The 27,556-nt window shown below is 35.6% G+C and overlaps 1 protein-coding gene across 23 annotated transcripts in view; it reads left to right on the forward strand.

Moving 5' to 3' along the window:
• The window catches only part of ZNF644 (zinc finger protein 644), a 129,048-nt gene extending 101,931 nt beyond the window's left edge, over positions 1-27,117 (forward strand). For 21 of the 23 annotated variants that reach the window (XM_047723704.1, XM_047723697.1, XM_047723706.1 and 18 more), the window contains 2 exons: positions 997-1,099; positions 1,919-3,615. In XM_047723704.1, the coding sequence (XP_047579660.1) occupies positions 997-1,099; positions 1,919-2,111 (296 nt within the window). In that variant the 3' untranslated portion in view covers positions 2,112-3,615. Of the gene's footprint in view, positions 1-996; positions 1,100-1,918; positions 3,616-25,872 lie in introns of those variants that run through there. The other 2 variants (XR_007126389.1, XM_047723713.1) reach the window with 2 other exon arrangements.
• Positions 27,118-27,556: the final 439 nt, after the last annotated feature.

Consider the following 27,556-nt stretch of genomic DNA (forward strand, 5'->3'; position numbering starts at 1 on the left):
CCTAGAGATAAACTCTTACCTTCTCTTCCTGCTAATTGACCAGCAGCACCCTGGAATATTGTCATCCCTTTGTCCGAAGGAATGGTGTAGTTATATTCAAAGACCAATAAAATGTTATGTCCTATCATTCCTACTTATAAAAAAAATACCTTTTTTCCCTTTATTAAATTAGATTTTTTAGAATATGTGATTGAAGGAGAAGTCAAGTAATAGAAAAATTTCAAGAACAGAACAAAATTTTGATCCACTTTTAATATAAAAATCTTTTTCCCCCTTTAATCACATTTTAAAAATAAGTTGTAGGAGAAAATGTAAAGAATAATTAGCATTACGTTTTCAGTCCATTTGTAAATTTATGTAAGATAATCTGGATTTACATTTATTTCTTAATAAAATAAAACATTACTGTACATGAAATACAGGTTGAGTTTTAAAAAAATGAGAGTTGAGCTTTTTTTGCCCTTCCAAATGTTGGGCCAGCATATAATTTTAAGAGTTATTTGATACGTGTTTGCTATAAAATTGATTTCTCATTGACTTTTTATGATGTTGATGATTCTTTACTAAGTTTTCAAAGCATGTGAGACCTACTTAATGGAATAGTAATCAGATGGAAACTTAATTTAATGATCTTAAATAAAAGGTTGTAATTTTCCTGGAAATAAGGAAGAGTAATTAGATATGAAAATAACATACTTACGATCATAAGAGGAAAAATTATCATTGTGATAATTGGACAATTTAGTAATTTCGAGTTTAGTTACATTCTCTCTGTTCTAGTTTGGTATATGATAAAGCATTATTTGAAAAGTAGTGCAGGACGAATGCATACAGATAATAATAAAGACCCAGCTGCAAGTTTAGTGCATGCTTCAGGGAATACAAATGAATATAGACTTTTTCTAACTTGGTTTAGATGGTCTGACCTCTCTAGAAGTATGTATTTCTATTTTAGAATATATATGAAATGCTAAGTCTTTCTCTTCCCTTTTTAAGCCTTAGATTGTAAGCAAAAGAAATCAAGGTCAAGATCTGGAAGCAAGAAGAAGATGCTGTCATTACCTCATGGTGCTGACGAGGTTTACATTCTCCGATGCAGGTATGTGCTTATGTTGCCGTATCTGCTCCGTTTCTTCAGATTTTGCTTTGAGACATATTAGGGATTTTTAATTTGTGGCAGAAGGTGCATTCTCAGCTATCAAGTTATAAATGAAGTTTTGAAGACAGGCTTAAAATCTTACTTAGCTCATAATACACTATTTCACAACGGATGAATAAATTTTATATATTATATCAGAACTTTGATGATACTGTGATTTATGAAAGGAGCTTTTTTGTTGTGTTTTATTTATTTGCTTTGCTTTTGTATTTATGTACTTTGATTTGGTTTGAAATTTTTTTTTTTTTAATTTGTCTTGCGTTTCTACTTCTTGGGAATACATTTCTCTCCACTCATACTTCTAAGTGTAGCTATACAAACTTATTCCCATAAGTATAGCTTTACAAACTTTTCCCACCTTCTTCTGTACTCATCCTCATGCAGTTTAAGGAATTCTGAGTTGGGGAAGGGTCATTTGAAAAGAATGGTACATTTTGGTATTATAGTTGTTTTAAATGTATTGAGTTATATAGGTATTAAGACCTTTTAATTAATTTTAATTTAATAATAACGGTTCTACCTCTACAAATATTACTACAGGTAATATAGCTGTTAAGCATATGAATTGGCAGTTTTATATTGTATTAAATAATTTTGACTTCATATGTATTTAAGAACTTTTGTTAAATAGTCCAGTTTGTGATAGTATCTCCAAGATATAATGAAGCCTACTTCTTATGTATATGGATTTTATGTGAATTGGTTTTAAATAAAGGGAATTGGTCATGTTAAGAGAACTGTTATCAACTTCTTCTACAGGTTTTGTGGCCTAGTCTTTCGTGGACCATTGTCTGTTCAGGAAGACTGGATTAAGCACTTACAACGACACATTGTAAACGCTAATCTTCCACGGACTGGAGCTGGCATGGTGGAAGTCACGTCACTACTTAAAAAGCCTGCCTCCATTACAGAAACTTCATTTTCTCTACTAATGGCAGAAGCAGCTTCATAGAACAAGGAAACCTTTTAAATAGCAAATTTAAATTGGATGTAAATTTGAAATTCTTTGTCTTTTTTTTTAAAGCCACGTTAAATTATCCGTTTATAAATACTAAAGCAGGAAAATGGGGAAAAGTGAATTACAGTGACATCAGAGCAAACTGAGTACTTCAAACAGTAAGTAGTCTATATATTTTATATAGGATGGAGGATGTGTTTTTAAGGTTTACTAAGTTTTGTCAGTTAACTGTGTTCACTCAATGAAAGATCAGTACATGTAAGCAGTCATTAGTAAACTGTTACACATGGATAACTTAAAGACAGACTTAATTGGAAAATTACATTTTCTTCAGTGTTACCGGAATCAAGGTTCTGTTTATTCCCCACAAGACTTGCATTGAAAAATAAGATATTATATTTTGTTTGTATGTATTTAGTGTTTTGTATAATACCAGGAACCGCTAAACTAAATTTACTCAACTTAGGGCATTAAATATCATGTACTTCATAGTTTGAGACTGTTCACTCAAATAGGGCAGAGTACTATTCTATCTAGATGTGTAAGTGTTTTTTTAAAATCACATGGAACGGTTTTTTTTATACTAAAAAGTGGAGGGAGATTTGTTTAAACAAGTATTTCTAAAAGAAATATGTACATAGTCCTGGAAATTATTTGTGGTAAGGAAATATTCTTTACTCCAGTTGCATTTCTCAGACAATAAAGTGGTGCATCCATGCTACCTCCTACTTTGTCAACAAAGATGCTATTTACCCTTTACATTTTTGTATCATAATAGATTTAAAAAATCTAATGTTCTTTATTGCAAGACATCCTTTTGTTAACAGATTTGTTTCTTTTTAATGTTTTACCTAAACTTTGACATGCTTACAGGACAGGTTTGCCTCTTACTTTATTTAACATTGTAGAAATGTAATTAATAAACAATGCTCACTACACAACTTAGAATAGGCTTTCTCATTTATATTCCAAATTTGATCAGTTAGCAAAACTTAATACACCAATTGAAATATTTCTACATATGATGAGAATGTTTACAATTTAAATCTTAGAACTTGTTTTGGATGTGATTATATGTACGAAAATCGTGTAACACTATGCTCATGCTAAGAATCGACATAACGGAATTACTGAAATAAATGTGCTGTGAGGAATGGAAAATATGGTGCAGATGTCTTGGTCATGATAAATTGTGATTCTTTTAAACTCTTTCCAAAAACAAAATATTTCTTTTAATCTACAGTCAGATTCCTTTACAAATAACAGTTTTTGTATGCAAGCACCATTTCATTTTATTTCATGTAGTATGGCTAATACTATAGTTGAAATAAGGATATGCATTGATAATTTTCTTCATATGTAAATAAAGTTAAAAACAGTTAAAATAAGGAGTATTTTGGTAGAGTATATACATACCTCACTGCCAGTGAAATTGCTTTCCTATGGTATATCTCCTTACCAGAAAAATCTCTAAATAAAAAAGACTTAAAGAAAATTATAATGTCTATATTGTGAAGCATTTCTTATTTTTATCACTGGTGGAAATAGTCCACTTGAGGTTGTGTTTTATTTTATTTAAACTGCTTATACTTAGCAGGTTACTTTATTTGTATACCTTATATAGGAAATTAGGAAGTTGGATTAGATGGATCATTCTTATTAACCAAGGGTCTCCAGATCTCTGGGGTACTAGATAAGGGAAAAGTACTTCTAAGTTACTTTTATATTTTGAAATGCCTAATGCAACTGTATTTCTCTATAAATATGAAACTAATTAAAATTTCAGATTTCTTTACTTCCAACTAAAATTATACGAAGTCTGTATATACTAGTTGTCTCTTACAGAGCATGTTTCATTCATAGTTATAAATGAATATATTTTTTAAACTTTTTTTTTTTTTTAAAGATTTTATTTATTTATTTGACAGAGAGAGATCACAAGCAGGCAGAGAGGCAGGCAGAGAGACAGGAGGAAGCAGGCTCCCTGCTGAGCAGAGAGCCCGATGCGGGACTCGATCCCAGGACTCCGAGATCATGACCTGAGCCGAAGGCAGCGGCTTAACCCACTGAGCCACCCAGGCGCCCTGAATATATTTTTTAAATTGGAAGAATTACTTACATAGCAAGTAGAGTTCAGAAATTCCTTAAAAATTACAGTTTGGGGAGGGAAAGACTAGCAATCACTATAACCCCTTTCAGCTCTAATCTTTATAATTCTGTGATTTTTATTAAGTAAACGATCAAGATGTCAGAATACAGATAGAATAGGTAGTTTGATCACAGATTTTATAAGCAAATCTATATTAAATTTTTTATGTTAAGCTATTTAAAATAAGCATTTCTTTTTCTACATGTGAGAAGAATTAAATGGAATAATTCAGATTAAAAACGGTAAACTAGAGGGATTCCTGGAAAGTAAAGTAAAGTAAAAAACACTATTCATGATAAAGATATTTAGGTTTCAAAATTTTAAAAATTCTTTTGGAAGCCAAGTTTATCTTTTAGTTGACAACTAGAGAATTAAGACTTATTTTCGTTTGGCTTGTACTAGAAAATTATATTGTCTCAAGTTACATGGTATCAGACTATGGCATGATTCAGTATTGACTATTGCCTAATTTTCTTTTAATTCTTTTTTTATCATTATCTAAAATATTTGAGCTTTTACAGTATTAGAGTTTTATCTTTTTTAAAAAAATCTGATTAAAAGTATTGATTTATTTAACAGCATCAAAACAAAAAGGTTAACTTCTCTAAAAGTAATATTTTCTACTATGCTTCTTTAGAATATATTAGAATGTTGGTGTAGCAAATATCTCTATTTTGGAGTTCACATTTAATTATCGATTAAGGAAATGATAGTTTTTCAGTAGTAATTTAATAGATTTTTCTTATGGACATGCATATAAACTCAAGAACTGTATAGTTAAAACCTATTAGTCTTAAAGATAGCTGTGACTTTTTTTCCTAAGAAAGTTTATTATATGCTCAGTTTGGAAATATTATGAAAACGAAAAAGTAAAAAATGGAGACATTACCTTGGTATAATCACTCAAAGACATTTACTTGTAATAGCTTGTTATATTTCTTTCTCTTGTCTTATCATTTCAGTGTACCTGTGATTGTATGTAATATAATGTATTCTGCTTTCCCAGTTTTAAATTTGAGTGGTGCAATGTATAGACTAACCTTTGAATACTAGATCTGGAGATTTTTCCAATACCAACAGCAAATTTTCTCATTCTTCAGGTGCCATCTGGGTATCCAGGAATTGGATTCAATTCTAACATTAACTACCTAGAGTTAGCAGCAGACTCCTTAGGTTAAAGAGCTCAGTCCCCACACTTCAGATGCCAGTTACAAGTATTGAGTCACTTGTAATTCTGACCAACTGGCTATAAATCGAGGGTTCCCACAACACCCTCTTCAAACTCAGTAATTTCTTAGGAGAGCCTACAGAACTCAGGGAAAACATTTGACTTTCACAGTTCATTATAAAGGACATAACTCAGAAGGCACCTGGTGGCTTAGTCAGTTGAGTGTCCAAGTCTTGATTTTGGCTCAGGTCATAATCTCAGGGTCCTGTAATCGAGCCCCACACCAGGCTTTGTGCTAAGCGGAGAGTCTGCTTGTCCCTCTCTCCTTTTGCTCCCCCTCCCTTTCTCAAATGGATAAATAAATAAAATATTTAAAATAAATAAAGGACATAACTCAGGAACAGACAAATGGAAAGAGATGCAAGGTATGCAGGGAAGAAGGTGGCATGGAGCTTCCCTGCTCTCTCAGAGTGCACCACCCTCCCAGCATCTTGATGTGTTTACCAGCCTGGAAGCTCTTTGAACCCCCATTGCTTAGACATTATTACGGAAGTTTTATTACATAGGCATGATTGATTAAATCACTGGACATTGGTGGCTAACTCAATCTCAAGCTCTTTTCCCCCTCCCTTTGGTCTTATAAACTTATAGAAGGGATGAACTTCTAGGATAAACTTATAGTAGGGATGGTGGGGAGGGGTGCTAGAAGTTGCAGTCCTCTAATCATGCGTTAGTTTTTCTAGTGATCAGCTCCCATCCTGAACCTATTTAAGGGCCCCCAGCCACCAGTTGTCTCATTATTCTTCTAAGCTCAGCTGTTAATCATTTTAAAATAAGCTGTTCTGTATTTCCCGATTACTTTTCATATATTTACTTAATTTTATCTCTAGTTTTCTAAAGTTTTGCTATATAGGTAGGAATTTATTTTTTTACTGTTGTCAAATTTGGGATCTCTGCTGGGCATTGGAAATTTCCTAGCCATTGTCTCACAGCTATTTCTTCTGCCTCATTCTCTTTCTTTTGGAACTAAATGTATGTTAAATCCTTCTTACTGTGTCCTCTAGGTTTTTTTTTTGTTTTGTTTTGGTTTGGTTTTTTTTTTTTTTTTTTTACCATTTCTTCTCAGTTTTCTGTTGATGCTACATTTCAGTTAATTTCTTTTGACCCAACTTCTAGTTTACTCACTTTCTCAGTTACTAACCCCATTTACTGAAGTCTTAATTTTGGTTGTATATTTTTCAGATCTAGAATTTCTGTTGGTTCTTTTTCAGATACGCTTTTTATTGTTTCTCATAGCCTGTTTGACTATTATTTCCTTAAATATGGTCTACATAGTTATTTATATATTCTCCTTCTGATAATTCCAAATAATTGTGGGTCTGGGCTTATTGATAGTTGCTTTCCCTACTTCTTATTCATGGTATCTTGTTTTATTTGCCTAGATGTTTAATAGTACGTTATTTTTCGACATTATATTTGAAAACTATTGTAGCACTATTTTGAAACCTAGGATAGTATCTTTTCCCATAGGATTTTCATTTACTTCTGCCAGATGAGTAAGAGTTCTACCAGTTTAGAACATGTTAAACCCAAATTCCAGATTTGTATTTTCCTAGTCTACTAGATGACACAAAGTCAGGCTCTGTAAGAGCTAGATCATGGGAAAGTTCATATGCCTCTGGTTCACCTTTTACACTGTGAATATAGTTCATTCTCCTAGCTCTGTGCAGCCACCGAAATTGCAACTTAGTTTCATAGCTATTCCAGATAGTATATGCGCTCTGGGCAAAAATAAAAGGCTTTATTAGGTGGTCCCACAGGGTTTCTTGTCTTCCCTTAGAGTGTGACTGGTTAATTTTTTACTCTTGTGTTATATTTTTATTGCTTATGTGATATTTTTGTTTTTATTAATCCGACCTTTTTAGTTGACTTCAGTGAGAGAAGTTATTGAAATTAGGTAGTCTACTATTATCAGAATCAGAAGTCCTTATATAAATTTCTGGCAGAGAGGATTTTGTGTGTTTTTTTCAGTTCTGTTTTCCTATAAGAGTTCTAGGGGCACCTGGGTGATTCAGTGGGTTAAAGTGTCCAACTCTCAGTTTCAGCTCAGGTCATGATTTTAGGGTGGTGGGATGGAGCCCTGCCTTGGGCTCTGTACTCTGTACTCAGCATGGGGTCTGATTGTCCCTCTCCCTCTGCTTCTCCCCATGCTCACAATCACTCTTTCTCTCTCCCTCTCTCTCAAATAAATAATTAAAAATTTTTTAAAAAATAATTCTAATAGTGTACATCCAGTCAGTATTCACTTAATGGTTAAGTGAATAAGCTGTTATTTCAAAGCAAATGTTAATACTTTATGGGATACATTCCCCTTGTTTTTCTTCTTAAAAATAAATTTTGGCTTTTTAAAAAAGTTTTTAAGTTCTAGTTAACATACAGTGTTATATTAGTTACAGGTGTACAATATAGTGATTCAGTACTTCCATACAACATTCGGTACTCTTCACAAGTGCTCTCCTTAATCCCTATCACCTATGTAATCCATCTACCCTCTCCCCTCTCATCTTGTAACTATCAATTCTCTATAGTTACAAGTCTATTTTTTGGTTTACTTATATCTCTGGGTTTTTTTCCCTTTCCTTATTTTGTTTCTTAAATTCCACATAGGAGTGAAATCATATAGTATTAACTGTTTTGCTCTTCCAGATCTGTATTTTTAAAATTAGTTTGTTGAAAAAAGAATTAGTTTGTCAAATTCCATTTGAACTCTGAGATTTTGCTTAGAACTGTACTGAATTTATGAAGTAATTTGTGGAGAATAGGAAAGTATGGGTCTTTTTAAGGAATTTGGTATTTTTAGGAATATGGCCTATTTATTTCATTTATCTTCATATCTTACATGAAAGTCTTACAGTTTTCTTCATAAAGAATTGCACATTTAAAATTTGTTTCCATATATTTAAGCTTTTGCTGCTATTGTGAGTGGATTCTTCTCAGAATTTTTAGTTGAATATTGCTGATGTAAAGGGAAAGTACTGATTCTCTGTGTAGCAGTCATTTATATACTCTCACATTGCTGAACTCATAATTTTATTCTAATATTTTTTCACTTAATCTTTTGACATTTCTATAGACAATCATCTGCCAATTGTGATATTTTCTCTTCCTTCCCAATATTTGTCCTTAGTCTTTTTCTTGTGTTCTTACATTATCAAGGATCTCCAATACGATATTGAATATTAGTGGTGATAGATTACATTACTGTCTTGCTTCTGATTGTAATAGAGATACTTTTGTTGCATCATTAAATATAATTCACTGGAAGTTACTCGTCGACACAGTTTATTGAGTTAAAAAGGGTTTATTTCTTATTGGATAAGGGTTTTTTACTTTCTTTTAAATAAAAAATGGACTCTCAGTGTTAACACTTGTGTCTTCAGCCTCTATTGAGAATTGCATATGATTTTTCTTATTTAATCTGTTGGTATTAGCAAAAAAAAATTAACAGACTTTTCCACATTGAACCATCCTTAAATGTGTCCTTAGTCTTTGCTTTGCTTCATACTGTGAACTTAATTTGCTTCTATTTCATTAAAGTATTTTTTGATGTCTATTATTGATATTGGACTTTACTTTTTTCTTCTGCTGTATTTGTCTGGATTTGGTACCCAAGTTATGCTGACCTCATAAAATGAGTTGGGAAGTTTAAATGTATGTGCCTATGCTCTGAAAGAATTCTCTTAACATAGGCAGTTTTGCTTTCTTAAAGATTTGATAGTACTCATCCATAAACTCATGAACCTAATACCTTTGAAAGAGAAATCTTTTGATTACTTTTACTATTTCTTTTATAATCATTGGTTAATTTTTTCCCCTCTCTGAAGCAAGTTTATATTTTTTCCTAGAAGAGTACCTGTTTTTTCTAGATTTTCTAAAATTTTGGAATAACTTATACGTAGTATTCTCCTACAAGTTGTTTAATCTCCACATCTGTCAATAGTTTGCTCACATTACTAGTGTTTACTTCAAGCTTAGCTTTTTTCCTTAATTAAACTTACTGAAGTTTTTATCTGTTTTTGTTAGTCTTTTCAAGAACTTCTACTTGGTATTTTTTTCATCACCTCTATTTTTCTACCTTCCACAACTAAGCCTTATTTTCATTCAAGCTTTTGGTTTCTAAAAACCATCATAAGGCTGTATGTTTTCAGAAGCATATCAAAATTGATCATATCTCATGTATCTAAATATATAGAGCTATCATCATTATTTTTTACCTTATGTTTCCATTTCAGTTTCTTTTTTAGCCAGTTTTTACCTTTGGGGAATTTGTTGAAATTTTCTGTGTAGCCTAAGATATGTAGTTACTTGTTGGTGATATCTCATGTAAGAAAACAATGTATAATCTCTGAGTTTTGGGATACAGAATTATATATATGTAGATATATTTGTGATACAAGTCATATATTAAAAACATGCCAAGTACATAAGTGTTATGTGTGTGTATATAGAAGTACACAGAATGTGTGTGTGTGTTTGTATATGTATATATATATGTACATTCAGGATTTAAACAATGCCATTTAAATTATGTCATACTCCTGTGTCATGTACTTCACCTGCCAGGTTCTGTGAAAGTTACGTTAGGGTCCCAGTATGATTGCTACTATGTCTCTTTCTCTTCATCCTCAGATTTTGCTTTTTCTATATTTCCAGTCACTGATCTTGAATATATAAAGGTTCATGATGACTGTTGAATCTACTTGGATACAATAGAAACACCCCCAAGAAGCCCCATTTTTAATTTTTATTATTTACCTGATATGCTTTTTTGCACCTCTTTTCTAATGTCATTTTATTTTAGGTTTGCCTTTTGTCAATGACATATAGCCCAGTTTGAGATGAATAGGTTAATATAACCACTCATTTTTTTGTGCTTATGTATATGTTTATGCTTATTCTGTCTATATTATCTTATACTTTCTATGTATTATGTTTTAATGTTTCTTTTTCTTTCCTATCTTTTATTGAATTTGAGTTTTCTTTGTTAAATACATATATATAATATGTATGTATATTATATATATATATTTGTATTGAGGTTTTATAGGACAAAAAAAATACCTCTTTCGTTTAATACAGTTTCTAGATTCTCTTGGAATACATATACTTATTCAAATTAAGGCTTTACTGTGGTCTCTTTTTTGTGTTGTTTTCCCCACCCCTCCATCCCCACCGCCAAATTCTTATGTTGAAATCCTAACCACCAAAGGTGATGGTATGAATAGATGGGACCTTTGGGGCTGATAAGGTCATGAGAGTAGAGCCCTCATGAATAAGATTAGTGCTTTTAAAAAAGATTTCTAGCCCTTTCCACCACATGAGATATCTGTGACTTTTAAGAGGGCTCACTACAGTCTGACCATGCTAGCATCCAGATCATGGACTTCTAGCCTCCAGACCTATGAGCAATAAATGTTTCTTTTTTGTTTATAAGCTACCCAGTTTGTGGTGTTTTCTTTTTTTAATAGCAATCAGAATGGACTAACACTTTAACTTAAACTAAGTCTTTGTGGGGCGCCTGGGTGGCTCAGTGGGTTAAGCCTCTGCCTTCGGCTCAGGTCATGATACCAGGGTTCTGGGGTCGAGCCCCACATCGGGCTCTCTGCTCGGCGGGGAGCCTGCTTCCCCCTCCCTCTCTCTCTGCCTGCCTCTCTGCCTACTTGTGATCTTTGTCTGTCAAATAAATAAATAAATAAATCTTTAAAAAAATAAAAATAAATAAAAATAAAAATAAACTAAGTCTTTGGAACACCTGGGTGGCTCAGTGGGTTAAAGCCCACCTGCCCTCAGCTCGGGTCATGATCCCAGGGTGCTCGGGTCGAGCCCGCATCGGGCTCTCTTCTCAGCGGGGAGCCTGCTTCCCTTCCTCTCTCTTTGCCTGCCTTTCTGCCTACTTGTGGTCTCTATCTGTGAAATAAATAAATGAAATCCTTAAACAAAACAAAACAAAAAAAACTAAGTCTTTAATCCATTTGAAATTTGTTTTTGCTTATGGTGTAGTGTAGGTGTCTGTTTCTCTCTCCTTCCATAATGGAAAGATAGCTGTACAACACCAATTTTTTATACGTTCTTTGTCCAACAGAATTGAACTACTACTTTTGTCACATATTAAATCTCAGGTAACCTGGGATCTGCACCTGAATCTCTGTTCTGTTCAACTGGTCTTTTGTGTGTGTTGTTTTGTTTTTGTCTTTTTTCTAAGTCTATACTCAACAAATATTGTATTTGTTTGATTACAGGGGGTTTTTTAGGCTATATTCTGAAAACTGGCAGAGCAAAATTCCCTGTCCCTCTTTAGAATATACTTATCCTCTTTACTGTTCTCTCAGAGTGCGATATTTAGAGTGATATTACTGCCTTGCTATTGTGCTTCAAAAGTTTTAATTCCCTATTTTCGTAACAGTGAGATGTCTGGCCTTATTCATTTGTTTAATTTCATGTGGCTAACCAGTGTTTCCATTTCTCTTATTCCGTCTTGAGGTCTCTTTTTAGCTTGTTTTTTACTTTTGCTCTGAAAGGTGAATAATAAGTTCACTGACTAAAGACTCTTCAGAGGCAGTCATCTTCTCTCAGAATGGGTAGATGCTATTTGTCTCATGGTGCGTAGATGTGCTGTTTCATTGCCAATCAGAGTTTTTTTCCTTTAAGTAACTTGCTTTTTCTACCTGGATATTTATAAGATTGTCTTTTTATCCTTAGAATTCTAGAACTTTGCCAAGCATGCCTAAATGTTTGCTTTTCTCACCAGTGCAACCTGGAACTTAGCAGAATCCAAGCTTTCTGTAACTCAGGTAAAATTTTCTGCTATTATCTTTTGAATAGTTTTATCTTTTCCATCTGCTTTTGTTTTTCTCCTTCCAGAATTTCTATTATCTGTATTTTGTATTTCCTTGACCTATTTTTCAAATCTACACCCTCATGATTTTCATTTATGTATGTTTGCCTTGTACTTTGCAATATTTTTTGCACTTACAGTGAATGAGCTCCTCTTAAATTCATTTAAGTTTTGTTTCAAAATAAAATAAAATTTTGTTTCAAAAATACGTTACTAAGCTTTCAGAAACGTGTGTGTGTGTGTGCATGCGCACATGTGTATGCACACTGCACTTGAATCTCCTTATGTGCTGTGATTTGTTTTCATTTATGTTTTCATGTTCTCTAGTATTTCTGTTTTACTGAGTATATGTTTTGATTATTTTGCTGATTTCCTCTCTGGTTGCTGGGCTGCCTTAAGTAGGTTATTTTTCTTTTTCAGCTCAGTGGGTTCAGATCTGTTTGTTGGGATATGGGGATATCCTTTATATTAACAGACTTCCAACTAATGAAAAGTGAAGTGGCAATCCCTTGCTGAGGTACCTGAAGGATATCCCCGATGTCTCTCTGCACACTATAATCTCTCCCATCTCTGGAGCAAGGAGGATTCAGTCTTACCCATTCAGTTCCTTTTGGTCTTGAAAAGGATATAATATGCTTACATAGGGGCCAGATAGCTCTGATTATCAAGCTCTTTCTAGGACCCACCATCTTCTAGTCCTAACCCTTGAGCTTCAACACATGGAGAAGAAAGTTCTGTATCGGTTCCCTTTTCTCTCGGGACCGCAAGAGAGCCCCATGTCTCACATTTACACCAGTTTTCCTCTAAGTCTCAACAGTCATCTGGCTTAGAAAAGTTTAATAGTGTTGAGAGTAGAGGAAAAGGAAATTGTTAACATCACACCTATCCCATAATTTCCTCACCCTTAAAACTTTTAACAGTTAATAATTTTTAATTAGCATCTACTATAATCAATATCTCTGTCTTTTCCTCCACCAGCACAAGAACCTTAGCATGATTTACTTCCTTCCTATTCAGCAATGTGTATTTTTCAACTCTCTCAAGTTTGGCTTCCATATTTATTAAATTGTTTGATTTATTTAGAGAGATGGTATAAGTGATGGGGGAGGGATATAGGGAGAGGCAGAGAGAATTCCAAGCAGACTTCATGCTGAGCACAGAGCCCACGACCTTGAGATCATGACTTTAGCCGAAACCAAGAGTCAGATGATCAAGTGACTGAGCCACTAAGGTGCCCCAAATCTCTATCCTTTAGTACATATCTTTTTACATTCTATGTGAAGAATACATAAAGTCCTGTGTATTGAAGTACAGTGGGTGGGTTTGGATTTCCTTTTTGAGGCAGATTCCATTTATCATCTGTTTTTTGCAGGATTACTCATAGTTTCCGATTAATCAAAATACACTCTCTTCTTTCCCAGCACTGTTAAAGACTTTCACATTTTTTCTTTGTGTCAGTTTTTAGGGATCTTGACCCAAACTTCAGAAACTAATCCATAAATTATTGTGAATGTATAACTTTCCCAGTTTACCCAGTTCACTTCTCCAGTGATTTTGTAGTCACTGGTAAACTTCAGTATGTTGCACAATCTATAAGACATGTATTTTACATGAAAGCCCTTTTTTGATTAATAGGAGAAAAGTTCATATAATTGGAGTAATATTTTCTTAAACCATTATGAAATCATGTTACAGCACATGGTATTTATGTTCAAAACAATGTTCTTTTTATCTGCCTCAACTCTTTTTTTTCTACATATAAGTCAGTCCTTTCAGAATATCAGAAGAGTGCTTCCTAGTCATTGCAGTTACTAGATAATATATTTTATAAAGATTCATAGAACAAGATAAGAAATGAAAGTATTTTATTTTTTTAGAAATTAGTCTAAAATACAGATTTCTTTTTTAAGATTTTATTTTATTTTATTTTATTTTATTTTAAAGATTTTATTTATTTTATTTGACAGACAGAGATCACAAGTAGGCAGAGAGGCAGGCAGAGAGAGAGAGGAAGGGAAGCAGGCTCCCCGATGAGCAGAGAGCCCGATGCGGGGCTCGATCCCAGGACTCTGGGATCATGACCTGAGCCGAAGGCAGTGGCTTAACCCACTGAGCCACCCAGGCGCCCCAAGATTTTATTTTTTTAAGTAATCTCTATACCCAGCATACAGCATGAACCCAGAAACCCCCGCCCCGAGATCAAGAGTTGCATGCTCTACCAACTAAACCAGCCAGTCGCCTCAACAGATGATTAAAATGAGTATATTATTTACCCTGTTATTTAAATATTATATTCTGCTTTTCAGTTTTTTGTTTTCAGGTGACATTTTGTTGCCCATTTTTCTCTCTTCAAAGTAACCACGCTACTAATTTAAAACGTGTATTTTGATGCCATTTCAGAACCAAAACATTTACCAAGGGTGAAAAATGTGTGAATGTGGTTTACCAAGACTCCTGCTATCATTTTTACATAGTATATTTAAGCCCTTTGAATTCCAAATATTAGAGATATAGCTTATGAGACCTCACCCAGAAGGCCAATACAATAAGGACTTAAGGCCATTCACTGAGAAGATGGAGAAACTTATATTCTCTTATATATAACTGTAAAAGTCTATATATAGCTTTAAAGAGCTACTGCTCTGTTTCCTATTTTGACACAGGAGGCAAATGTCCTTAAGTCTGAAGCTAACGTGGCTGTTTGAATTGATGATTGGGAACTCTAGTAGAGTAGGTAGTCTGCTGTGTGGTTTGGGACCCACACAGTTTAAAAGGAAGTTAATTCCTCACATAATTACTGCTATAATCACAGGGTTCTAAATAGTAATACAGGCACAACAGTAAATTTTACTTTATTTTCCTGACCCATTTTCTGGATGATCCTCTGAATTGCCTAAAAACACATGCAAAATGTAGTGTATGCAGTTAATGGTAAATGGATTCAGTTAGGGCTAACTTTATGTAAGATCTACCAATATCCTTAATAAATACCATATTTTATTTAACTTTTCAAAGGAAAGAAAGGTCTGATCCTATTTGTGCTTCATTGCTTCTTCTAGACTCCTCCCTCTGTCCTTCCTAAAACTCTCAGTTTTGAAGCTTGTCCTATCAGACCGCTCCCTCCTCAAGCCCATTGTAGCCATCCAATGGTTCTCCTGGACACCACAGCCTCAAAGATTTTTAGTTCCTGGTCTGTCTCTGCAACACTACCCATGTTCTAAATCTTGAAGATTTCAGTGTCTATGAGAAAGTAACATTAGAGAAAGTTGCCAAAGAAGGTGAGGGAGTTAGTTACGTAATTATCTTGGGGAGAAGTATAATGGGCTGAAGGAACAAGTGCAAATTCTGCAAGCAGAGCATGTCTGGTGTGCTGAAGGAACAGCAAGACCTTCATAATGACTGGAGCAAAAAGCCAGGGACAAGGGAGGAGGTAAAGTCAGAGAAATAACAGAGCTGGGTCATATAGGGCCTCCATGCCGTTTTAAGGCATACACGATGATAAGATTTTTCTAGCAAATTTATCCTTCACTCTATTTCAGTGTTCTGATAATGATGTCCTGAACCTTATGTGTATTTATAATTACGGCACCGTCTTTTTTCTCGGTTCTAGTATTCCTACTCTGAATTACCATTTCTCACATTCCAATTTTACTCTCTGTTATACCCTGATTTCAGTAATTCTTGAACCCCACCAGGGCCTACAGTCTGGACCTTAATATCATTTTTTATTGACCTAGCCTCTTCAAGCCTCCTTACTCTCCCTTGCTCCCATATGAAAATTATATCCATTAGTCCTTCATCAAGACCACGCTGTTGTAATCACTTATCCCTTGTCCCTCTGTCACTTTGTGTACTCTGTTGAGAAAATCTCAACCCCAGCTAACCCAGCTCTCCAGACTTAGCTTTTCTCCCATATTAAAAAAATTGTTTTGGGGCGCCTGGGTGGCTCAATGGGTTAAAGCCTCTGCCTTCTGCTCAGGTCATGATCCTAGGGTCCTGGGATCGAGCCCCACATCAGGCTCTCTGCTCAGCAGGGAGCCTGCTTCCCTTCCTCTCTCTCTGCCTGCCTCTCTGCCTACTTGTAATCTGTCTGTCAAATAAATAAATAAAATCTTTAAAAAAAAATTGTTTTTAGTAAAGACTTTCGGCCTCCACTATCCTCTCCAGCTACCATCCATTGCTATTTTTCCTTCTTAAAGCAAAACTTCTGTCAAAGCTTTGTATATAATGATCGTGATAACAGTAAATAACATTTACTAAGCATTTGCGACGTGCCAGGCATTGTTCCAAATACTTTACATATAATAATCTTATTTTATTCTCATAACAATTCAATGAAGTAAAAAAATACCAATTTTTACAATGAGAAAAAGACATGAAGAACTTATTTTCCTAGCTACTCACTGGCAAATAGTGAATCTGGAATTAAAATCCAGGCAGTCTGTCATCAGAGCCTATACTAGCCCAAAGCGAAGTGTTCTAAATCTCATTTCTCAGACACATTAGCAGCACACTCCAGTTTCTAAGAGTGAGTATACCCTACCCCAATCCTCATTCCTCAGGAGCAGTAGTGTAACAGGTTCTGTTTGCAAAGCCATGGTGTTGTAAGGTGGAGCTTTCCATATAACCAGAAGGTTAAAAGTGATTTCTTCTGGGGCACCCAGGTGGCTCAGTTAGTTAAGCATCTGCCTACAACTCGGGTCATGATCTCAGGATCCTTGGGATTGAACTTCCACATCCACCTCTCTGCTCAGTGGGGAGTCTGCTTCTTTCCCTTTGCCATTCCGCCTACTTGTGCTCTCTCACTCTCTCTGTCAAACAAATAAAAATCTTTAATTAAAAAAAGTGATTTCTTCTAAGCGAAGGACTCTTTTTCTCCCATGTAACCTTTTGACTTTAGTCTTTTTGGTTTCCTTGTGCTTTGCATTTCCCTCTTCTCCTGTCAGTTCATTGGTAAGGGGTTCAAGGCTGCCTCTCTGTTTGGTAGAAGCTCATTTCATAGTTTGCCAAACGGGCCAGATTGGGGTCCAGGGTAAAGAAGTTTTATAGGTAAGACTTTTCTGATCCTGATCTCTAGTTAAGAAAAAAAAATCCCTGAGCTGAATCAGATTAATAATAAACAGGTTTTTTTGTCTGAATTGCCCTCTGCAGTTGCTGCTTTGGAATCTGTGGTGTCAACAGATGGCATTTAAAAAAAAAAAAAAAATCAGGGACTTTGCACTATTTATCAAAGAGTAGGGAAAAAAAAACTAATAACATGATTTTAAACTCATCAATTGGAGAGTTATCTTTAAACCCTAATCTAATATTCCTAGAGAACTTCTTACTCAATTAATCCATTATTAATTTGTCACTTCTTTATTTATATCCTCTTTAGGAAGAGAGGAATTCAGTTAAACATTTAATATATTTTTATTTATTTATTTATTTATTTTTAAAGATTTTTTTTTTTTTTTTAATTTATTTGACAGACAGATTACAAGTAGGCAGAGAGGCAGGCAGAGAGAGACAGGAGGAGGAGGCAGACTCACTGCTGAGCAGAGAGCCCAATGCGGGACTCGATCCCAGGACCCTGAGATCATGACCTGAGCCGAAGGCAGAGGCTTTAACCACTGAGCCACCCAGGCGCCCAAACATTTAATATATTTTTAAAGTAACTACTGATACAGAAAATTTCAGGTAGTAAATCCTCAAAATCAGTTTTTAAGTTTTAAGAACAAGAAAACATCAGCTGACTAACTGCCAAACATCATTCTAGCTGACTAACCTCATTCTCATTGGCAGGGGTCATGAGCCCTTTCCTAAACAACTGCTGGCAAAGAGAAGGGATTTCTATGATTGGCTCTTTTGTTTTCTGGTTGAAAGAGGTTGTAGAGTCAGCCACCATCCTGAAGAAGAGTGGTTGGTTTTTTTTTATTCCTTTTTGGAAGTTATCCTCATATATTTTAAATCTCTCACTGTAAAGAGCAATCAAGCTTTTCCTAGCTATGTCGTTGTCCCTTACACCCACCCTGTCTACCCCATTGTAGTGTATATAATAGTATATAATTCTGCCTTCCCGTAGCCACATGTTTTAATTATATTCAGTTGCAAAAATGTTAAAATTTTACTCACAGTGAATGGTCTAATCTATTTGCTAATATGAAACCACTAAAAGAGAATATTAAAAAGTTGACCTATAAACAACCATGGCAAAATGAAGTTCTGAACATTATCCAAGTGATTACTTTTCACTGTGGAGGTTTTATTTCTCAGAAAACATAAAGCTGAATAATTTTGCCAAACCAGCCTAAACTTAATGAACAAATTCCATTGGCCCTTTAAGACTGATATCTGAGTCAGTCATCTCTTCAGTTCTAAAAAATATATTTAATTTGATAGAGATTTGGCTTAAGAGTTTGAAATCCTGTATGCTTTTGGATGAGTTGATCCCTTTTATTAGACATCTATCTGCCTTAGGACTTTGATCTAATTACTTCTAGTGAATAAACTATTTTCATGTAGACGGTTTAAAGAAAAGCAATATTATCAAGGATTGTGAAGATGAGGAATATAAGTTTAACAATCTAAAAACCCAGGGTTTTGCTGTTGATGTATCCAGTTGTACCTGTGTTGGATGTTGCCACATCCTGCTACTGGAAAAGGCCCTTTATGTGTGTTCAGTGTAAACACTAATCCTTACGGCAAGTCCTTCAGGTTAATGCCAATAGTGTGCCATGAGGACAAAATCATATTTATAGTATGCCATACTCCAGAGGGGTTATGTATTGAGCAGGAGCTGTAGAGAACATGAGAGGTTTGACAAGGCTGAGCAAGTCAGAGTCTAATTTCTGCAAGTAGAAATCAGAGAGTAGAACCAGCACTAGAGAGTATTAGGATTCAGATTTCAGTTTAGAGCAGTTTCAGACTCAACCCAGTGGGTATGCTTAAAGAGCCAAACTTCAGGGGGAAAAAAATGAAAGTCTTTGTTTCTTTATGTGGATTTAGGGAAGGTTCCAGGAAAAAAACAAAAAGGTGTTAAAATTCATACAGGAGGGAAGAGGACTTCTGATTCAATAGTACCTCTGTTTGCTCTGTCCTTGCCACCAATTTTCACATGACTACTTTCTCTGGTACTGTCAGAAATACCCAAATGACAAATACAACTTTAGTTGACTTTTTTTTAATTGAATAAATACAACTTTTTCCCCCGATCATAAGAAAGAAGAAAATTTTACAGATAGAGGAGACCTTTTTCCATGGTTTAAAAAAAAAAAAAAAAAGGAAAGTGGGTAGTATTTCTCACTATGGTCAGTTGATGATGGTGAAAATGATGAGGAGGATGAGGTGGACAAGGACAGGGATGATGATGATGATAAAAGCATTTTGAAGTTTAGTGGCTATCGGGGGAGGAAGTTGGAAGTAGCGGAAAGAATACTAAAGCAAGTATTGTAACTTGATTTTTAGGTCTGGGTTGTTCCTTACTTTAGCCAAACATAAGACTGAATTCATACTGACTTTAGTTTCTCTATTGGTAGGAAGTGGTCAATATGATCTCTTGTCCTTATGCCTCTAAAATTCTGTAATTACAAAAGCAGGTGTCTGTGCTAACACTAATAAAATAGACTGAATAGTATCAAGAATATGAAAAAACATATTGAATATGTATCCTTTATAATTAAATTTATGCTTAATTAGAATAATTTTATATAACAAAAATTTTTTTCCAGAACCTCTGTACCTCAGAAAGAGTTGCACAGTTCATTTTGGCAAAGAAAAGGCAGAACTGATAAGCCTGTCATATTGCCACATGGAGGCTAACAATTAGACATAAAGCCAGACAAAATCACAAGGAGAGCCATAAATAAAAGAGAGTCTTAATGTGATTTAAATACCGTGACTGAGTTGCATTCAGTGTCAGCCTGGTCACCAAGTCCAATGCGACATCATCCTCTATAGAGATGTATTATAGCAAAAGACTTCTGCATCCGCCATCTGGCCCCTGACTCAGGGAGCACTTCTCACTGAATGACATAACCCAGTGGGATGCACCAAATTTGCTTAAACATGAGCACATCCTCTTCTCATAACAAAGGCTGACTATGACCCTAATTTTATATTCTATAAATTGTGTTGTGGATATTATAACAGTCTTCTGGGGAGGCCTGTAAACATTTACTAGTCTTGTTTTCATTGTCACAGTCACAATTTCAAGAAATATTATAAATTTCAGCTTCAGTTGAGAAGCAAATTAGATGTGCTTTAAATTTAAAAATTCATTCTTTATGTGATTAAAATACAGAAGTAAAAAAGAACTAAACTGTTTGTGACTAGACAGTCTGACTTTCCAAACAGAAGAGTGTGAGCAGAATTCCAAAAATTAGTTTCTTTTCTCTATCACAACCTTCAGGGAGGTGTGCCAGATGAGCTTTACTCAAGAGAAATGTCTCTGGAGTGCTGATGTTTTAGTTTATACCTTAAACTGTGATTTCAGGCATGTTCCAGAGTAAAGGCAATCATATCCAGTATTTCCTGTCTCTAAGACAGGGTCTGCTGGGCTTCTTTTACTCTGTTACTTTAGAAGTATCTTACACTTCAGAAGGAACAGTATGATTTGCCTAAATGAAAAGTATTTTTTCCTTTTAGTACATCTTTGGTACATGTAGAGTCTGATGTGGGCCTGAACCCATGACCCTGAGATCATGACCTGAGCTGAAACCAAAATTCGGTAGTTTAACTGCACCACCCAGGTACCCTTCACTCTACTTTCTAAATAACACTTTATATGAAAATTAGCATTAGCATTTACAAATACTTCTACCATCTCTTATCAGTTTAAACTTTTTAAAAAGTTTTTTGGGTTTTTTGGGGGGGGTTTTTGTTGTTGTTGTTGTTTTAATTCCAGTTAATTGGGGCACCTGGTTGGTTCAGTTAGTTAAGCATCTGCCTTTGGCTCAGGTCATGATAACATTTTCTCAGGTTTCAAGAATTGACCTGAATTATTATGGAGACAAATGATAGTGGAGTCACTATCATGAAGGGTAGTGAAGTGAATAAAGATTGCAAGAGGGCATCATAATGTTGAGATTGTCAGATGTCCAGTCAAGTAGACCTGCTAACCTGTAAAACTGCTGAGATTAGTATAGGGAGAAGAAATCTTAATTCATAAACTCATTTAAAAATAAAAGCCGTAGGCTGGATAATAGAAGTTTTAGTATTTTTTAAGAATTGAGCCTGTTCAGCCAGTCTAATACCAGATCCTAAGCTTTTGTCTTGAATGTATGCTCTGCCTGATTATTAAAGGCCATTATATGGAAGATGTGGACCAGCTATTCTTTCTCCCCTGAGCTCAAACAGTAAGAAATGGCCATACTCTTTAGTGTGAAGGATTTGGGCAAAGAATGAGAAAGAATATTGTGAATTGAAGTGCATTCCTGAGTGAATTTTATTCTATGGAAGTCTTTTAAAAAGTCATTACTATCACTCAAGATACTTTAGTCTGTCTGTGACATACATAGGTAGCCCTGCAATAAGAGATGTGAGTAATTACACAAGAATTAGAATGTCTTTGAGTTGGGGAGTAATTAGCCCAAACACCTAATAACACGAGAGAGAGGGGCACCTTTCTGGCTCAGTGGGTTAAAGCCTCTGCCTTTAGCTCAGGTCATGGTCCCAGGGTCCTGGGATCAAGCCCCACGTTGGGCTCCCTGCCGAGCAGGGATCCTGCTTCCCCCTCTCTGTCTGCTTGCCTCTCTGCCTTCTTGTGATTTCTGTCTGTCAAATAAATAAAATCTTCAAAAAAAAAAAAAAATAACGAGAGAGAAACGTGGAAATACATACCCACAAAAATGGGGTGGGGGGTGCCTGGGTGGCTCAGTTGGTTAAGCAACTGCCTTCAGCTCAGGTCATGATCCCAGGGTTCTGGGATCAAGTCCCACATCTGGGATCTCTGCTCAGCAGGGAGCCTGCTTCTCCCTCTCCCTCTGCCTGTTGTTCGCCCTGCTTGTGCATGCACGCTCATGCGCTTGCACTCTCTCTCTCTCTCTCAAAATCTTTTTTAAAAGTTTTTTTTAGGGGCACCTGAGTGGCTCAGTGGGTTAAGCCGCTGCCTTTGGCTCAGGTCATGATCTCAGGGTCCTGGGATCGAGTCCCAAATCAGGCTCTCTGCTCAGCAGGGAGCCTGCTTCCCTCTCTCTCTCCCTCTCTGCCTGCCTCTCTGCCTACTTGTGATCTGTCCCTGTCAAATAAATAAATAAAATCTTTTTAAAAAAAATTTTTTTAATTAAAAAAAAGACATGTACAGATCAACATATTGACAGCACTGAGCTAATTAAACTCTTTGGAAATGTTCTAACTGCTTTTGGAAAGCAAAGAAGTCTTCATTTTTAGCGTTGTCAGTTGACATAGTTTTGAATTGAGTCCGATTCTCATTGGCATCTATGATTTATGTATACAGTTATACATAAAATGGAACAGCCGTTTCCTGGATAAAATTTCAAACAAACATTTGGCATCAATGGAGTATTTTTATCACACTGTCAGTGTTTTTCATCAAATGGCATTTGACTTCCAGAAGATTCAGGCTGTTCTTAGAGGCTCTGAGAACGCTAGGGTATTAGATGAATGCCAGGTACATTACAATGAGGGCTTGGACCTGGGGAACTGGAATTCTGAGAACTAGGATGCCTGACCAAGATTGAACTGTCTGTTTTTGCTGGTATAGACCCAGGAAGATATCGATAGCATTTTAGATTGAAAATTTTCAACCTCATTCAAATAGCCTGTTAAAAGCCACATTCTCTTGTATCTGTAAAATTATAGAGTCCGTGTAAGAATATGTTCACGAAGATTTAGTTCTGTGCAGTAGTGTGCTGGTAAATGTTTTACTATCTGGTTTTCCAGGCAAGGAGTGTGTGGGTTTGGGGGTGGAGGAGTGGAAGTGGGGTTGGTAAGCAGGTGTTTGATTTGTGGCATTTGCTAATTTCTATGATGTAAATACCCCCACCATGCAGTTGCAAGCTACCAAAATGATATCACTGAAGCAAAGTTGGGAAGAGGTACACAGTTGCCTCTTGCACATGAGTGGTCCTAATGTCAGGTATACAATAAAACACCAAAGTTCAGAAACCTTGCTTTGTGTCATTCAATGACAGCCACCATTGTCATTATGAAGTAGAACTTCTCACTCCCACCTTGTGGCAAATGAAATAAAAAAGGCATGCCTAACAAACACCTGGCTTCTCCAACTGAGAGCTGTGATTTTTAAATCCTACTGAAGACTATATTATGTAACAGAAGATTCCCCCATGATACTGGTCTTTGTAGTAATATCACCCAGTCCTGTGTATGTTCTCACTGCTATAAACAGCAAACGAAATGCTTATAGGTCAACAGAACTGGTTCTTAGAAGCAGTAAGCACAACCTTCAGAATAGAAAAATCATTTGGAGGCATGTTTATAGTATTTTTGGTGGATTTTATTATTTTTGGTGTTAAAAAGACTGTTAATGCACTGAGAAACAGTGTTTACCTTTCATTAAAAGCCTGGCTACATTTCATTGCAGTTCAAGAATTTCTCAATTTGCTTATTTTTGGAAACAGTAGAGCCATTACATTAACATAACCGTTTATGGCCACTACCTCCTTACTTCATTCTTAGACCTTCACATATCTTTATAACCCCAGCATAAATTTTATCTCGTATCTTAAGTCTTTCTGTAGCAGACTTTTTGGAAAACAGAATGGCATTAACTTCCCCAGTGCCAGAATTCCCAAATGCCTCGGGTTCCTGACCATAAATCTTAGGTAGGAATTGGTAAATCTAGTTGCTTTAACATTTACTTAAGAATTCCTGCTCTTTGTATTTAAAAGACAAAACCATTTAGCAAAAATCCTCCTGAACCTTCAGAGAGAAAGCAAATGGATTCTTAGAACACAGTCATTCCAATCATGGCATGGTTAATATTCATTCTGAACTAATAGTGTTCAGGATAACACTTATATTGCTATTTACAGTGAACTTTCACATGGATATCCTCCCCATTATACAATACTGAATAACACTGGTAACATGAAATGTCAACTGTCCAGTCTCAGAGCCCCTGCCAATAATTAATATGTATTTATTCAATAAGTAGGTGATAGGTGCTTTCTGTGGTGAGCCATTGTGGAATCTGTCAAAATGAATTACGACCAGTCCATTAGTATTTGACTTAAGCTGGGCAGGGTGTAGAAATGCTCACACATATTTATATTACATGAAATTTTTATTTTCTCTTATCACTGGAAGAGAATTTAAACTCAAATAGGTCATCACCATGGTCCTAGTAAAAAATTTTTTGTTAGATTGTTTGGTGGTTTCTTTTTTTGGCTAATTGTTTAAATAATAATCATAGTTGATGAATACCTCAATAAGTCAATGAGTTTTATATACCACACATCTAAGGTCATTCTCCCCATTTACTTTTTCAGTGAATTCTTGCCCGACAGTAACAACTAATTACTTAATTACTGTGAGTTAGCAGAGCTATCCTGCATTGCTTTTGGCTAATGAATCCAATTCATTGGCTGGTTCTGAAAGGGCTGACATAACATGTCACTGATAGAGTAGAAGAGGATGGGAAGAAGGATGAAGAGAAAAGCAAACTCTAGTCCATATATGAAGACACACTAACACAACATCACAATCTGTGCCCAAGGAAGAGATGAAAAAACATACAGAGGTCCTCCTGATCATTTGCCTTAACATTACATTTTTATTCTCCTCTGAAATTAAGGAAAAAAATTAGTAGTAGCATGACTTTTCTGAAACTATCATTTATAAGTTGTATTTTGGGAGAAATTGAAATAAGTTTCATGGGATAAAGAAAAGATGAGGGAAATTTTGATAAATATTAAGTTGAGGTGGACCAGGGTGAAAACATCAGAAGGTAAGTAGAAATATAGAAGTAAATTGGGTGTTTGTACCAAGTGCTGATCCATTTATCTAATTCTTATTCACAGTATAATTATAATATAATATAATTATACTGTGAATAAGAATTAGATAGAACCATGTGAAATTGCTGATATTCAGCCATTTTTGACCTACAGAAATGGTCATGGGTGTGGTTCAACTTAATAATTAACTATGAACTATTGGAAACAAGGTAAATTTGTAAAATACATAAAAAAGCACATTGAACTATCCCCTGGCTTCTAATAGTAGGGAACTAGAAAAACCAGAAAAAAAGTTTTTAAATGCTGTAGTCAACTCTTTAGCCTCAAATATATGGATTTTTAATCCAAACTACTCTCCATCTACTTGGGGAAGATTTGAGAAAACTACACGTTTGCAAGGATTGCAAGCTAGTTAAGCATACATTTTCTATTAGCTCCAAAGGAATGTAACACCAAACAGTGTTTTTCATTTTTAAGAGTCTGGAGGACGGTAACTTTAGAAAAGATCAACAACTGTCACATGCTGGTGAGTATTAGCCAGTCTTTCTGCAGTGACCATGCAAAACTTCCTCAGCTTTGGAGTCTCCCACCCACAATGTAACTTTGACCTGTGTTGCTGTTCACAGGTCCTCCACCATCCTATAGCAGGAGAGTGAATGGGGGTCTTCAAGCAAGCATTCGGGCCTGGTTGTGCCAGCTTTGCCCTGGCCCACCCCTGGCCACAAGTAGGATGTGGACTCTGAAGAGAACCACCAGCATGTTATTCTTGCCACTTTTCATCCATTGTTTCTGGGTCATTTGAGACCAGCTTTCTGTGTTTTTTAACAGATCTTAATATGTATGTATATATATTAATATATACATTTGTATATGTTTATAAAATACTGTATGTATATGTATATATAATGGAATATCATCTAACCTTAAAAAGGAGATCCTGTCATCTGCAACAACATGGATGAACCTGGAGGACATTATGCCAAGTGAAATAAGCCAGACACAGAAAGAAAACTACTGCATAACCTTATTATATGTGGATCCTAAAAAAGGTTGGATATATAGAAGTAGAAAGTAGAATGGTCTTTACCAAGTGGGGAAAATGGGGAGATGTTGGTCAAAGGGTATGAAATTGCAGTCCCATAGGATCAGTAAGTCTGAAAAGCTAATGTACAAGGTGATGACTATAGCTCTTAAAACTGTAGTGAATACTGGAAATTTGCTCAGAATGTAGATTTCAGGGGCTCTGACCACAAAAAAAAGGTAACTATATGTAGACATGGGTATGTTAATTCACTTGACTCTAATAATCATGTCACTATGTATATGTATGTCAAAACACCAAGTTGTACACCTTAAATATATACAGTTTTCACTGAATAAATGATAAAACCATAACATTGTTTTTAGCCTTGAACTGCAGTTTGAGCAGGGCTCAGTAGGGGAATACTCAGCCCTCTCCTAGTTACTATTAACTAGGGCTGCTCAATGGCAAGTGTGCCAAAAACTCATTCATTCATAAGACTGGTGGTTACTACTAGCTCTCGGCTTGGACTTTAGCTGGGCTTTTTCTTGAACATAATTATGTAGCCCTTCTGTATGTTCTGGGCATTCTCCCAGCATGGTGACTGTCCCTACTATCACTCATTCCAAGAATAAGTGTCTCAAGAAAAGCTGGGTGGAAATAGTATCACCCTTTCTAACTGCAATTTAGCTGCAGCCTGAAAATAACAGCCCACATTCTAGGTACCTTGGGGAGCAGAGTGGACTCTGTTCACAACGAATTGTCATAATTTGAACTGTCTAGTGACTTTATATTACCTGACTCAAAACTCAGTTTTGATGGTGAAATATTTACAGGGAGGGCGCCTGGGGTGGCTCAGTTGGTTAAGCGACTTCCTTCGGCTCAGGTCATGATCCCAGAGTGTAGGGATCGAGTCCGGCTTCGGGCTCCCTGCTCCACGGGGAGTCTGCTTCTCCCTCTGACCCTCTCCCTCTCATGCTCTCTCACTGTCCTCTCTCAAATAAATAAATAAAATCTTAAAAAAATATATTTACAGGAAGACATTTTAGTTACTGCTGCAAGGAGGAATAACAGTTGGGGCAAACAATACCTTGATGAAAAAGCTTGGGAGAAAAGACTGGGGAATGAAGTGTTGTTAAGGGCTTAGAGAAGCTCTCTACATGGAAATCTAGAAAGCCACACACATGTATAGCATTGTGTGCATACTCAAGAAGGCCCTAAGCTATCACCTCTGGCTGACCTTGAGGCTCTGCACAATCAGAAAGAAAGCTAACACAGTTGTAAGCCTG

This window comes from Lutra lutra, chromosome 4, assembly GCF_902655055.1.
Source record: "Lutra lutra chromosome 4, mLutLut1.2, whole genome shotgun sequence".
In the NCBI taxonomy this organism is placed as follows: Eukaryota; Metazoa; Chordata; class Mammalia; order Carnivora; family Mustelidae; genus Lutra; species Lutra lutra.